Below are 15,125 nucleotides of genomic sequence, written 5' to 3' on the forward strand. Positions count from 1 at the left end.
CCCCAGCCAGCAGCAAGGTTGTGTTCCTGCCAAGAAAACAACTTTTGTGTTTCCTTAGATATTCCACTACTGTTTGGGGGAAGAAAACACCAACCAAACATGAATTGCTGTTATTAGTATAATTGGCCAGCTGGCTGAATTGGGCCTTTTTTTTTTTTTTTTTTCATTAACAAATGCTGCCAGGTGCTGTTTTTCCGGTGAAGTCATGAGTGTGTTTCCAGATGAGGGGCAGATCTTCCCAGCACTGCCATGGCTGAGCATGCAGGGCATCTGGGCAGGCTGGAGCAGCTGTGGTGTCCTATGCAGGCAGCCTTCTGGAGATCACTGGAGTGTGATAATAACTCCATAATATAATAATAATACTTATGTGATAATTGACTACAAGTCATCCTTTTTTCCCCTGAAACCACAGAAATGTGGGGTGATCGGGGGTGGGCATAAGAGTTGGTTATTGGACCGTGCAATTCGTTGTTTCAGCATCTGCTTTGGTATCACAACAAACATGGTTTTAGTAAGTGCTTTTTAGGAATTTATTTTTCTGGGAAACGAGGCTGTGGAAGCTCCAGCTTCATTCTCCCTGTTTTAGAAACTCAAAACGTGGCAGTGATTGTTGGTTTTATGGAAAGGTCCCCTTAGCCCCAGCAGATTTGTTCTGTTGTTAAGAAATTACTAAAGGATGCTTTTGTTTAAATCATCCTAAAAGATCTGTAACTTCAGAGAAGTTATCCTTAGTGTCTTCTCTTTTTTTGGGGGGGGGGAGGGGGAAAGGGGTACTTTTTCTTCCCCAGACTTAAGAATAAGCTAAAGTGAAAGGCATGATCTTTGGGGAGCTTGTTACTGTATTGGAATTTGGGTATTTCCAGCACATTTCAGGAGAAAAGTTGACTAAAATCAATTTTGTTTAAAATTTTATAGCACTTGCAACAGATCTCCAGTAAAAATATTTGTGATGGTATTTTACTTTATATTGGATATCAGTGCTCAACAGCTGTTTTCCAAATACTGTATTTGGTAAATAGTAGCTACTACTCTTTTTTACAAGCTGCTAGTGATCAGCTGCTCCTTAAGGCTGCCCTAGATATATTTCAGAAATTCTTCCTTGTGAGAGTGGTGAGACCCTGGCACAGGTTGCCCAGAGAAGCTGTGGCTGCCTCATCCCTGGAAATGTCCAGTGCCAGGTTGGTTGGCGCTTGAAACAAGCTGGTCTAGGAGAAGGTGTCCCTGCCCATGGGGGGTTTGCAATGGGATGAGCTTTGAGGTCCTTTCCAATCTAAACCATTCTGTGATCCTGTGCTAATGATCTGATCTACTTACTTGTTGCTTGTTTTTTAACTCACAGCAAGGCAGGTTTGATTTGTTTGGCTAAAAGTTGGGGTGCAGGGTACCCTCTGGATCTGCCTGCAGCCTGCCTGCCATGCCAGCAAGTTCAAAAGCATCAAGGGTTGAACAGAATCTGTTGTACAGGAGCCAGGCTCCATCTCATGTCTATTCTCTTCTAGGTTTGGAAGAAAAAACAGTTCTTTCCAAAAAAGAGAAGATGAAGCTGAGGAAGGAAAGATGGCTGCAGAGTGAGTATTCCTGTGACATGGTATCACAGACCATAGTTAGACTGGGTTGGGTGACAGTGCTGGGAGAGGCTGAATGTTTCTCAGAAACCTTCATCCCGCCCCAGCACTGGGTAAAAGTTCCAGGCATTGCTTCTCGGTGTTCAGCACCAAGACTCAGTCATTGCCCCAGTTCTACTTTTGATTTTTGACCATGTGTAATATATATGACTGCTTAATAGATATCCAGAAGGGCACTGTGCCCATGTAAGTTTAGGATATTTTTCTATCTTTTAAAGCTCTGGTACAGATGTGAGTAGCTGTCTAGTAGAGCTCCTCCTCACCCAGAATCTGTGGGGATGGCAGGACAGGCTGGAGCTGAGCTCCATGCAGCCACCAGCTAATCCCAAACCTCTGTGGTGAGAGCCTGCAGGGGGCTCTCCTGCCTCTCAGTAAGGGAGAACTCTGGACACTGCCGGTTGTGTTACTGCTCTTTCCCACATGCTGCAGGTCAGTGAACCCACTTACCAGACAGTCTGGCCTTTCTTGAGGCAGTGAAATATGAGCTAAACAAATCCGGCCCAAGGCAGAAATGCTTCTTTTTCCTGTGGGAAGTGTCTCTATTTTTGCTTTGAGTGTCTTAGCACAGTAGGGGACTATGCTGTCCTACCCAGTGTAGCAGAGAGACTCCTTGTGCCACCTGAAGCTGTTCTTGGGACAGGCTTTTCTCCTAACATCTTCTTGCCCAACAGAGTTGGACGCAGACTGTGTTTGGGGCAGAGGGGTGTGGCTTTCTCCTACACCAAATGCTTCCTGTGCCTGAGCTCTGAGCACAAGTTCATTAACCTGTGATTTCACCAGTTGCACTGAAGGTGTGTCTGGCTCTTCTTGGATAAAAAGCTAAGAATTTAATACCCATGAGTGTGAGGGAAACCTCCTCCCAAACAACCAGCCAACAGCTTCCAAGTGCCTTAACATCTTTCTTGGACACAGAGCACAGATGGCTATGCTAGTCAAGGTCAGCCACTTTGGAAAAGCCCAGGAGCAGGATCCTACACTGTCTTAATCCAGCCCTCCTGATGCCTTTGTAGCATCAGTCTTTCCCAAGATCATGTGTGCTATTCTGGCCCTGCTGTGGCCTCTTTCTCTTTCTCTTGGCTCTGAAATTACTAAGATGAGAGAATATGAGTAAAACGCAGAGGCTTTGCTTTGAGGAGAACACCAAGACAGTAAACTGCAGGCCAGATTTTCTGTCTTTAGAGATACTAGGTGTTAGAAGTGCTTTACAGGCACAAAAGTACCTAAAAACTCTGCCAGTTCTTTGTGGAGAAAGAACTCTTTGTCCCCAAAAGAGAACCCAGTTTGGACTGCTGAAGTTATTACTACATCTCTGTTTTCCTAAATCTGAGTTTGTTGTTTCTTCTTGGCCCAGGGCTGCTTTTGTGACACTGGATGCCAAGACCCTGGGAACCAAAGTTCAGCCCAGTAGTGCAAATGCAAAACTTGGAGCTTTCTTCCATTCCAATAAGTAATCTTAGGAGAGACTATAGAGGGGAAAAAACTTATGTAATGCTTCAGACATTAGAAGTATGCACATTTAAAAATACATATATTGCATGGCTCCTCAGACGAATAAGACCTCATAGGAAAAGAATTTGGGATGTTTGCGCAGAATCAGGTGTCTGAAAATTTTGAACACATACTGTTTATGAGCACTGAAGTACTCAGCTTCATAAAGCCAGACCAAAAAAAGAAGTAATGCAGAACAGAAAGCTGTGTTCTTGGCAGGGATTGCTGTGAGAAGTGTTTCCAATCCTGATTTGTCAGAAACATCCATGCACAGCAGAACTGTAGTTCCTGAAAAACTGTTGCTCTTTGATTCAGCTGAGTTGGAGAACAAGCAAGGCAAAGGTATTAAAGGAGCCAGCCACTGAATTTGAGCTCTGCTTCCTTGACTGTGAGAGCAGGATTAGAACCAGGATTGCGCTCTGTAAGTGGGACTGGCTGATTTTGTGCTCCTGCCAAAAATACTTGGGCTTCTGTGGCCATGCTGCCTTGGGAGTTGTTGGCCTCCCCGTGTCAGCAGCTGAGCCCCACGGCTTCTGGTACACCGTCATGTCCGCACAAGGCATTTGTAGCTCAGCACTGAGGCTCATCCTTACAGATGTCCAAGGGACTTTTGGGTCAGGTCAAGACATCTTGGAGTTCAACTGGAGGCTTGTAGCAGTACTGGGCTTTTGTGGGCTGTCCTAAAGGACATGTTCTGCTGGTGCTCATCCTGGAAGCTGCTGGCTTTGAGAAGCGTGAGCAGCTGTGGGACTTACTGCTACACCGGGGAGCCTCAAGGACTGAGGCAGAAGCCTGTGGCTTTCAGTGCCCAACCTCCTAAGACAACGAAGGAGACAGATCTAACATCTGTGGAGCTTTCTGTGCCCACACCCTTGTCAGAGCTGCTGCTGGGAGACTGGGAAACCTGGTCCTGAGAAAAGCCATCTGTGTCTGCCACTTGGGGCGGTGCTTTTCCAAGAGTCCAGTTTATCCAGCATCTGACTGCTTGCACTCCACAATGAGTCATGAAGATGGAACCTTGACTCGCTCCAGACTTAGTAAACAACTGAAATTAAGTCCATCTTTTCTGCCTGTGCTAGGAGACTGTTGTTTGGTCCCAACAGCAATGCAGAGAGGGGGCTGTGCCTGTTTAAGGCCAGATGCGGAATTGACTGTATTTGGGTTGTCCCTTCCCCTCTTGTTTCCCAATTCCATGCAAGGTCAGTGTGGTTTTTGCCGTGCCAGGACTCCCTGTGCCGTTTTTCTGCGAGCAATGAACAGTGTAAGGGATGGAAAGAGACAGAATCAGTCTGGGAATTTCACTTCCCATTGCAATGTCAGAAGGGATGTATATAGTTCCAAGCAAACACATCAATGGAGGGAATGGCCCAGCTTCATTTTCTTCATTTTTTCCCTGGTTTAAATCACTTCTGGCCTGCTGTAAATGGTAAAGCAGCCTAGCTCAAGGGTTATCTCCTGCAGGTGTTTCCCCTTCTTCCAGTAATCCCTTGTTTCTGACTCAGAAATAGAAAGTGTAAAGATGGCCAAGCAAAAGCAAAAAGCTGAAGCAAAGCGGAGAGCAACACCTGTGGTGGGAGACATGCAGCCCTTGATGGAAGCCCTGCCTGAGCTCTCTGACCTGACCACAAGTGGCAGAGGCAGGAAGCCTCTCAAAAGGTATGTGCTGTTTAGGGGTGGGCTATGTATTTCCCTGCTTCCTGTGGGATGAAGTGTCCTTTGGCTCAGCTTGTAGCTACAGGCAGCGGTCAGGAGAACAGGGTCTCATTCTCAACTCTATTTTAACCCTTTCCATGCTTCACCTGACCCAAGAAAAAAAAGATGGAATGTGTCTTCTGAACCCACAGCTAAGAGGGGAACCATATTGCTCAGATGAGGCTTGGCATGAGACAGGCTGGGAGCATCCAGATGTCCTGGGAGTTGCAGGAGTGGCATGTAGGTGTCCACATTGTAATGCTGCTGACCTCACCTGATAACCTGGGCTTGTGGTGTTGCAGCCTGACATTTCATCCTTCCAGACCTTCATCCAAGCTTTCTCCTGAGGCAGTTCAAGCCCTTTGAGCAGAGCCCTTTGCGCTCTGGCCAGAATCCTTGTTGTCTTGTAATGTGATTTCGGCCAAGAGCATGGCTGAGTTGGCTGTTCCCTGTGCACTGTCAGCTCCCTCTCTCCCTATCCCCAACCTTTGCCAAAAGTCTCTCCTTTTGGAAGCCCGAGTTGGTGCACTGGAGGTGGGAGTTTGACATGGGCTCATGTCACCTACATTGCCTCTGAGCTGCTAACCCAAAACCAGCCCCCCTTGGTACTGGCGTGGAGGAACTACAGGCTTTTCTTCCCCTTGCTGGCTTCTGGCTTCGTGGATGTCTGTATAGAAGTATTTGAAATAATCAGAGGAAGCTTTTATAGGATTTGAATCATTACAGAAAGGAAGGGTAATACTCTGGTGATTTGTCAGCAGAATTAATAAAAGATTAGATTCTCCAGGAATTGGATCTCCTGCAGGGTAAAAGCGCATTACAGGGAGATTTTTATTCTGTTTTATAATGAACGAAGGCAATGAAGTGTAATGAAGCTGGGCTGCTAACAGGGTCCAAGTAAACAGGCAGTGTGCTGGTGGTTTTGGGGGGAAATCCATCCAGGAATGTACTCTAGAATAACTTTCCTTTAGGCTTTGTCACCCTCTGCAGAGCTGCTCACCTCTGAAGGGACTGCTATGACGACTTGGTGGCATACATAGGTTTGGCAAGCCCTGCTGTGGTGAGCAAGGGTTGCCATCCAGCTTGAGAAAGGATTTTCCTGAGCTTCTGTGAGCATTCCAGGGAAACTAGGACCAGAAGCTGTTCCTGTGCTGAGCTGTTAAAAATGAGGAGAGGGAGAGGAGAGGAGATTAGCAGGAGCTGATTGAATAGAGAGGGGTGATGGAGATTAGTGACATGAAGGAATGTGAGGCAAGGGGAGTAAGAAGAAAGGAAGAATGGGGAGAAAAAGGCAAGATAAGAGGATGGAGGGTAGCGTGGCAGAGAGGGAAATAGGAAGAGGAGGTCACTGTAACAAGAGACCAGATCCTGCTGTCTTGAAGAGAAGGTGAGAAACTGTTGTGTTTCCTGACCTTTGGGGCAGATCAGGTGGGGTGGCCGTAGCCCCCAGCACCCACCAGTATGAGAATATTCCTCCTTGACCCTGCTCCAACAGAGAGGTGGGATGCAGGCCCTCTTTCTGCCCCTTGGCCTGTGTGCTGGGGCTCTGCATCAGGGCAGATTGGGGAGGAGCTACCCCATGGAGGCAGACCCTTTTCCTAACGTGTTTCTCCTGTTAACTTTCGTATCTGTGTAATCCTGAAGAACAGAACGTCCAGTTCTACCAGCAACTCCCCTTGTGCACCACTAGTCCCAAAAGCAATCTCTGCCCTTCCTGCATGTCCCTTGCTGGGCCTCAGCGCTGGCTTTGTGGTAAATCTCTGCTGCTGCTTGGCATCGGGCACCACATGGGATGGGGTTACACCTCTGGTCTCCTTGGACTTTGCCCAGGAATAAGAAATGTGTAGAGAGATGGCAGATCTGTACCTGCTGTTGCGCATCTTCTGCACAGAGTGCATCATCCTGCATTACAGCACGTTATATCCCAGTGATCGCACTGCAGGAACCAAAGCAGGGCTGGCAGCTCCCTCCTCTTGCTGAGTATCCCTGGTGCTCCCTGTAACGGATGGCTGTGGAGCTGGAGCTCCGCGGCATCAGCAGTGAACATGAGCTGTGCAGGGGTGACATGTGTGGTGGGGAGGGGAGGTTTGATGGAATCTTTTCTCTAAGCAACAGGATCAGTTTGACCTGGAGGTCAGTGATAAGCAGAAAGTGATCTGGGCGTGGACAGCTAATGACCAGTTCTGGCACTGAGCAATCTGGTTTTCCTGTAATGCCTCCTGCTCTGTCAGCCTTGGGTGGAAGGAGTTTGCATTTCTGTGCAATGCCTGGCTATGGAAATAATTGCCTTTCAGGACAATTTCCATGCAGGACAATTAATTACCTGTCCTTTCTGGGAAGGCAGATGCAGAATCCCTGAATTCTTTCCATCTACACAGCCATTGCTAAATTAATGCTCTAACAATCACTTGTTTTGTTTCTTCTCTGCACAGGCACATAAAAGCAAAGGCAGAACCAGCAGACTTCTGTCTGTTGAAACAAGCTCAGAAACATCAGCTCCTGTAAGTACCCAGTTGTCAGTGTCCAGTCCCTGCAGAGCCTCACGGAATGGTTGAGACTGGAAGGGAACCCTGGGGATCACCTGGTCCAACCCTTGTGCTCAAGCAGGGTCACCTAGAACTGGTTGCTCGAGACCCATGTCCATGTGGCTTTTGAATATCAACAAAAATGCAGAACTTAAATGTTTCCAAGTAACTCCTGGACTTAGTCTGGCAACTCCTTATTCCTCTGTATAATCTGTTGGATAGTTTATACTGCCACCAAGAGCTTCCTTTTCCCTCAGCACAGCTCTCCTGGGACTAGGCTCTCTGATCTGGCAGTGTTTGCTTTCTTGTTTCCAGGACTTCTGTCAGTTTTGAGCCATTCAGCTTCAAACTGAGGCTGAGCAGTCAGGCTACAGTTCCACCACTGCTCTCCATGAATACCCTTCTCTGTCAGAAACAGACCAGTGTTGGTGCTGGGATGCCTTTCTTGCTCTGTTCTTCCTGCCTTTACTTTTTGGTGGTCTGGGAAGTCTGTGCTTCTTGGGAAGGAAAAAGTTTGGAGGAAGGTCTTGAGGTTCTTTCCCAAGGTATTAGTTCAGATGAGGGGTTCCCTAAGCTTCAGCTTATTGCTCCAACACAAGCTTCAGGTTTGGCTCCTCTCTCTGTTCCTCTGGCAGGAGCATTGAAGGGAAGGGCCATGCTTGGGAGGGAAGTACCTGCGTGCTACCAAGTGTGTCTGGCAAGGCTATGGAGAGCCTGGCAGTTTGAGGGAGATGGGGATGCTGCAGTGGATGTGGCTATGTGAAAACTCACAGGTTTTCTTTTATACTCCTGCTCTGTTCTTGTTCCTCCCTGCTTGCTTGCTTTTTAAGACAAGGCCATTTTCCCAGGAAGCAGCTGTGACCAGGCATGCAGAGGTAATTGTCATGCTTTTCCCATAGTGTCCAGCTGGTGTTGCATGTAGGATTACTGAGGCTCAATGTTCAGCAATAAAGAGAGTCAGTAGATGAGCTCTCTAAAGAGAATTTGATTTTGTGCTGGTGCAATCTGAAGTCATTTTCATTCCTGGTGATTCACCAGATCCACAGTCTCTTGTTTCTGGTTTACTAGGGAAAAGCTCTAAAAAAAACCTTTCCCAAGTGATGCTGGACACTAACGATTGTGTCTCTGTGGCATGAGATCAAAGTCTCTGGCTCCTGTGAAGCTGGCAGCAATTTGAGCTTTGCCCTTGGCTAAATTAGGTTTATTCTTGCACTCTCTTTCTCTGAGATTTACACCCAGGATCACTCTGTCTCAACAGAAATCTGCTGCTTTGTGAATTGGTCCTTATCTGCTCAGTTCCATTCACATGAGGCACTTGGAGAACTGGTGTGTTATTTTTCTTTCCTCAGAGAGGAGGAAGTGGCTCGGTTTCATGAGGCTGTCACCGATCCCCAGTACAGAGCCAACCCCCTTCTGGCGATCAGCAAGCACCTCTCCAAGAGGCTGAGGCAGGGGGAAGAAGCGGAACCCCTTTAGAGCTTCACCTGGGCCCAGACATGCGCAGGCTGCGAAGGAGCACATCCCTGGCACGACCTCCCAGCCACTTTGGTCCTTGGAGGCAGTTCAGCAGATGATTAAATCCAACAGCCCTGGTTTCGGTCAGCAGGAATAACGCAACTCTCTCCTGACAGGGACAGCTGCTCCTTTACAGGCAGTCTGCATGGAGCAGGGTGTTCTGTGAGATTCTTGTGCAGGCATTAATCTCCCTGCAAAGTGTCTCGATACATTTGCTCTTCTTGTGAGCAGGCATGATTTCTGAAATTGTGCCAACAGCCATGTATCTGTTTTCTGTCATTTCTGCCCCCCCTTCCCCCCCCCCCCCCTTCCTGACAACTCTGAGAAGAGATTCTTGCTTGCTCTGTTGGGATGGTTCAGGACCCCAAGCCTGCAAGCCCAGGAGGCTTTTGGAGTTTGTCATGACCAGTGCTGCTGTTCATAGACATTGTTTTCTGTGAGAAATTTAGCTTTGGAATAAACATACTTTCATACAGCACTGGGTTTGTCTGGTTCTTGTTTTGGTAAATAGGAATTGAAATTAGAGTTTATTTCCTTCTCTGGAAAAATGACATAAAATAATTGTTCTTTCCATGTGTACAGTGAATCGGGAGACTGCTACAAGCAATGAGAAATGACTGCAGATCACGTCTAAGTCACAGACTTGCCTTCCTCCTGCCCTGGAAGCACGTGCTTCCTGTGGGTGATGCTCATCCCTTTTGGCCTGTGTTCCCTGTTTGGCCTGCCCTGTAGGAAGCATCCCAAAACATGTCCAGCCTGCAGGCTGTGAACTTCAGCCAGTCACTTTCGGGATTGGGAACCTCTGGAGCAGGCTTTTCTTTTACCAAACACCAATGTTCACAAAACCCCAGTGAATTTTCATGGGGGACAACTGAAGGCAGGGCCAGATTGGAGATGATCCTGATTTGACACCCAAAAATACCAGTGCTGTCTTTTGAACCATAAAAAAAGTTTACTGATGCTTCTTAACCTTGGGAAAGCAGCCTGCTGCAGTTGACACTGACCCAAGTTAGTGCCTGAAACCAGCTGTAGTGGGGGTGGCTGGCACCTTGATTATACCTGTCTTGCCTCAGTAGTAATGCTGCTGCTCTTCTCTCTCTGGGCTGGCACTGTTGAATAAAGGCTTTGTCTGGTGCCTCTTGGCTCTGGCAGTGCAGACACTGTTGCTGACTCTGCCTGTTAGAGAAATGCCACCCCTTTTCCAACAGGGCCTGGCAGGAGCTTTGTACTGGCAGGGGCCAAGGAGACATGCTGGCTGTGTCCCATCCTCCATGCTGTTGCTCTCAGGCTGGCCAGCCCCAGGTGCAGCCATCCTTGTGCTGAGAGGGAGAGAAGGTGGGAGATGAAGAAGGTGAAGACATCCAAAAATTGAGATTGTTCAGCCTGGACCAGAGAAAGCTCTGGGGAGACATTTGAGCCCCCCCACCCCCAGTGCCTATAGGGGCTTCAAGAGAGCTGGAGGGGGGCTGTGGACAAGGGTCTGGAGGACTAGGACAAGGGGGAATGGCTTTGCACTGCCAGAGGGCAGGGTTGGATGGGGTATTGGGAAGAAATTGTTCCCTGCGAGGGTGGTGAGACCCTGGCACAGGGTGCCCAGAAAAGCTGTGGCTGCCCCATCCCTGGAAGTGTTTAAGGCCAGTTTGGATGGGGCTTGGAGCAACCTGGGATAGTGGAAAGTGTTCTTGCCCATGGCAGGGGGGTGGAACTGGATGAGCTTTAAGGTTCTTTCTAACCCAAACCATTGTATAATTCTCTCTATGATTCTAAGTACAAAGGAGGATGGAAAACTGGAAACAGCAATGAGATAAGAGAAGGAACAGCAACAGCAACAATATTAATAACAAAAGAGTACAAAAGAGGGGGTGATTCACATGAAGAAATGCTCATACAGACCCTGAGACGATGAACGATGGCAGACAATACTGCTATGTTTTTCTTCTACTGCAAGCCAGAGTCCCTACCCCCCACCCTGGTAATGACGTGAGGTGGAATGGAATAATCCCTGGGTCCTGGCCAAAACTTGAACATACCTCTGCAAAACCAGCTCCAAGCACGTTGGAGCCCCCCAAAGCGTCACTGTCATGAAGGGCTCTGTGTGTGTAGCTCTCTACAGGGTGGCACCAAGGTAGGGTCCCTGTCCCTCTGGCTGCATGTGGATTTCCCAGCACCTTTAGGTGGCTACAGCCAGAGCTGGTCACTGGGAATTTGGATGCCAACAGTGCAGTTGTCCAGCACTTTCTCCTTGCTCAGCCTGCTTGCTGGGTCTCATTCTTCCCCTTCAAACAGAGCTGAAGCATCATTATCTGGGAAGCGAAGGGGTGACTGACCCAGGGGTGACAGGTGTTGAGCAGGGTGACCCCCCTTTTTACTGCCTGGTAGCTGTCCCCAGGTGGAGGTGTTGCACCAGTGACCCCCCCTCAGTACCTCCTGTACCCAGGCTGGTGGCCCTTGATCTGCATGTACAGCATCACTGTACAATGCATTCACACCTTTCCTTCACCTCGGATGGGCCGGCGGCATCACTCGGCTGTGTGTGTGTAGCTCTGAGCCCGATGTTTAGAATTGTTGGTCCCCCAGGAATTTAGCAGCAGTTAAACATGTGAGTGTTTAGAGCTCCAGTTCACAGCCTACTGCTGCAGGCATCTCCTGCCCCCGCCATCTGAGCAGTTGAGCAAAGGACTTAAAATCTGCCAGGAAACAGGCGTCTGAGACACAGAGTCGCCTTCGAAGTTGGCATGTGTTCAGGATGATAAAATCTTTCACGCCTTTTTTTTTTTCTGTTTTAGATAGCAGGATGGGAAAAAAATAGCTTCCAAGCTGTAAGGAGTAGTTATGCCAGAGGGGTGGGTGGGGGCCCAACCCGGCAACTCCAGACTTGGCAAGAAGTGAGTAAGCAGTGAATACACCACAACTTGGGACTGGAGAAATTTGGGGCTACTTTTTTGAGCTGTTCTTTTTCTTGTTGGGGATTTTGCCTTTGAAGGCTGTTCATAGAGCTGTGTCTGAAAGTGGGAGCCAGGGTATCCTGTCCATCTGGTGGTACCAGTGGATATTTTCAGCTACACGCAGAGCAGTGGGTGGAAGGGGATTCTCCCTTCCCAGCAGCTCATGGGTAGTGTTGCTGGTGTGCAGGAATATTTTTTAATATCCCTGCTCTTACTACTCCCACGTTTCTCTGTGGTACCTGTGATGGCCCACTGGTTGGCTCCTGCTGGAGCGGCGCTTGCATCAGGGCAGCAGCACAGTTCGGAAAGGTGCAGTGAGTCACACAGACCCTGTCCCAGCCTTTCATCTAACCCTAGGAAATCCCTTGGGTCGTGAGCACGTAGCCTACCTCCTTTTTCCTTCCGCTTGCTGGCTTGTCTGCCCTGGAAAGTTTTCCTTACAGACCTCATACATAAGTCCCCTTCGCCTGTGGAAAATATGACTTTTGCCGGGTAGAGAGCACTTTTGTTTACATGCTGTTTGAAGCCATGAGCTGCCTTATTTGCCCATTTCTTTGTTCCCCTGAAGCTAAGCATGTGGGATGGATTTTGCCAACCCTGTCAGCCCCAGCACTGAGGTGCATGCTGGTGCTGTGGGTATTGGGGTGGATCTGGCTGCCTCCCAGGCTACTAGGGAAACCTTGTGGCTGCTGGGGTCCAGATGGCTTATCCCAAGTGCTGGCTGGGAGCAGTGGGGCTGGGGGGGCTGCCATGGGCTCCTTGAGATGACTCCCAGGTTCTCCCCTCCACCAGCTGAGAGCAGGCCCTGGGTCATGCCATGGTCTGGTGCAACTCCAGCTACACTTCTTACACTGTCCTTAAGGTGCCAGTGGCAGCTGGTGAGGAGCAGTGGGAATATTGGGAGCATTGGGTCTCTGCTGCAGTGTGGTTCCTCTCCTCTGCTCCCTGCCTAGGGCACAGCAGGACTGACTCCCTTCCATGCATGTCCTCACCACAGCCACTGGTCAGTCTGAGCTTTGAGCCTCTGTGGGTCATTTGGGGGTGTGTCTGTAGGTTTGCTGTCTGGGGGTCAGGAGTTGTTTCCCAGCTCACAAGAAAGACCTACACTCCTCACCCTACTGTAATCGCGCACATCACCAGTCACACCCCAGCCCACATGAGAGTCTGCTTGGGGCACCTTGCCAGGGACATGGCTGCAGGTGCCAACAGACCCCTCCAGCCATCGTGACAGTCCTCAGCAGTTCCACTGTGGGCAGTGTGGCTGACCCAGCACTCAGGGAGCTCCAGACAGTTGAAACGCCAGTGTCTCCTGCTCCTTCTGGCCCAGAATGTGGCTGGCAGAGCAGAGACTTGGCACTTCTGACCTTCTGCCACTCTTGCATGCCCCAGCATGTGCAGCGAGCTCTTTCCCCGTGTGGGGTTATTTCCCTCCCCAGATGCCCTCTTCCCTGGCTGCTCCTTACATTTCCCACACTTGTATCTGTTTCCTTTGCCCTTTTTTTACCTCTGAAACCAACCCAAGATTGGGTTGGGATTGCAGGAGCAGCCTCAGGAAACCCAAGGAAATACAACTGCATGCAAATTCGAGCTCCATGATAGTTTTGGAAGCAGATGAGGTTGGCACCAGCAACTCCTGTCATCGAGGTGTTGCACGAGAGAGGGGCAGAGGTGAATCCCCTGATCCAGCCTTTGCCTCAGAGCACATCCCCACTTGTCCCTGCTCAGAAGCACAGGTTTTTACCATGGCCTTTCTGCCTTTGTCTGTTGGCATCACTGCCCTTGGTGGCCATCCTGCATGGATGTGCTGTCACAGTGCTGTGTCCTGACCTTTTCAGAGCACTCAGGTAGGATGCATCGGACCTTCCCTTGAGAGATGCAGTCCTGTTCCTGCTCTTCAATTCCTGACCTCTCACCAGTTACTAATCCCAGGAGGGCTCTACCTCTTATCCCATGGCAGCTCAGTTTCTTTAAGAGCTTTTGGGTATTCTTTAAGTGCTTAAGAGCATTGCCACATAACATTTTGAAATCCCCATAAAGTCTGGTTAATTGGATCACCCTTATCTCCATAGTCACCATTTCCTTGCAAGGGAAAGTCATGCCCTGCATGCTGACTCTTCCCAATGAGGTAATTATCCGGGATCGGCTGATTGTGCTCTGAACCATGGTTGCTTCAGTGTGAGGCATTAAACCTGGCTTTGTGTTTTTAGTTTGATGAGCAATTTAATCCTGTTCAGAAGTTTTTTCTGGGAGAGGCAGCTGATGTGTGGCTCTGTGGTTTCTCTCCGTCTGTTCCTGATGCCTCACTGGGTGCTCTGGCAACCCAAACTGGGATTGGCATCAGGAGTGGCACTGCTGACAGGGGCACAAGGATTTTTGTGGTGGCTTTTTTTTCCTTAACCAGTTCAATTTTCCTTAGGAGGAAGCTGTTAAATAGTGCAAACAAAGCACAGTGCCTTGCCAGCAGCGTTTTTAAGATTTAGACCTTTGCATCTGGATGCTCTGAGATTTTTCAGACTGCTTCATTCCAAGTAGGATGTATAAAATATTATCTAAGGGTTTCTCTCTGCTTTAATGATTGGTGTTTCATGCCAGATGGGGTGTGTTGGTGACCCTGTTTGAACTCAGTGTGATTTGTACATGCACCATACAGGTGTGCCTGTATCTGCTCCTTGTGCCTTGTCATCCCCAAACACCTGGGGAGCTGGAGTTGTCCCTGATGGTGCTACCCCAGGGAAGCGAGGAGTGGGGTCTGGATCCAGTGTCAGAGTTCCTAAATTGAGGATTTCTGAGGTTTAATGCAGTGCAGGTTCTCTTTGAGACTGAGTAAGCCATGACCAGGGGATTTGCTGCTGGTCTGTCTGCTCAAGGAGTGTATAGGATGCAGTTTGCTGTGGAGGATGTTGTCAGTGTTGTGCGACACGTTGTTTGCCTGATGCTCCCTGGACTTGGTTTCAGCAACATAAGTAGGAGAGGAAGCTTAGACAAAGAAATGTCCCAAACTGGATGGTGCTAGAAAGGAAACAAATGTCAGGCCCTGAGCAAGTAAAAGCAGATGATGCCAGGATATCCTCCCAAGTGAAGGAGATGAAGGAAGAGATAATCACCCCATCGAAGGCACCCCTTTGTTCCAGCTCAGCCAGCCTGGGGGTATGGACCAACCTCTCAGCTGAATACTTAATCTGTATTTAACGTGTGGTTTGTCCGGCTTTAGCAGGTACTGTTTGAGGGATTGATGGACAAAAGCCAACCCATGAAAGGGGAGAGGCAAGAAGAGTGGCTTCCCTCGGGGATGTTGCTGCTCCTGGCCCCCTGCTTTCCGCAGGCTCGGCAGGGAG

General features: G+C 49.0%; 2 protein-coding genes across 2 annotated transcripts in view; both read left to right on the forward strand.

Moving 5' to 3' along the window:
• Positions 1-9,323, forward strand: part of FAM207A (family with sequence similarity 207 member A) — a 41,265-nt gene extending 31,942 nt beyond the window's left edge. Inside the window, exons 3-6 of the mRNA XM_032113727.1 lie at positions 1,500-1,568; positions 4,616-4,769; positions 7,238-7,306; positions 8,680-9,323. Coding sequence (XP_031969618.1) covers positions 1,500-1,568; positions 4,616-4,769; positions 7,238-7,306; positions 8,680-8,806 — 419 coding nt within the window. The 3' untranslated portion in view covers positions 8,807-9,323. The remainder of the gene's footprint in view (positions 1-1,499; positions 1,569-4,615; positions 4,770-7,237; positions 7,307-8,679) is intronic.
• ADARB1 (adenosine deaminase RNA specific B1) overlaps positions 1-15,125 on the forward strand; it is a 115,587-nt gene that overhangs the window by 30,335 nt on the left and 70,127 nt on the right. The window lies entirely within an intron of this gene.

Source organism: Corvus moneduloides, chromosome 7 (genome assembly GCF_009650955.1).
Source record: "Corvus moneduloides isolate bCorMon1 chromosome 7, bCorMon1.pri, whole genome shotgun sequence".
Classification (NCBI taxonomy): Eukaryota; Metazoa; Chordata; class Aves; order Passeriformes; family Corvidae; genus Corvus; species Corvus moneduloides.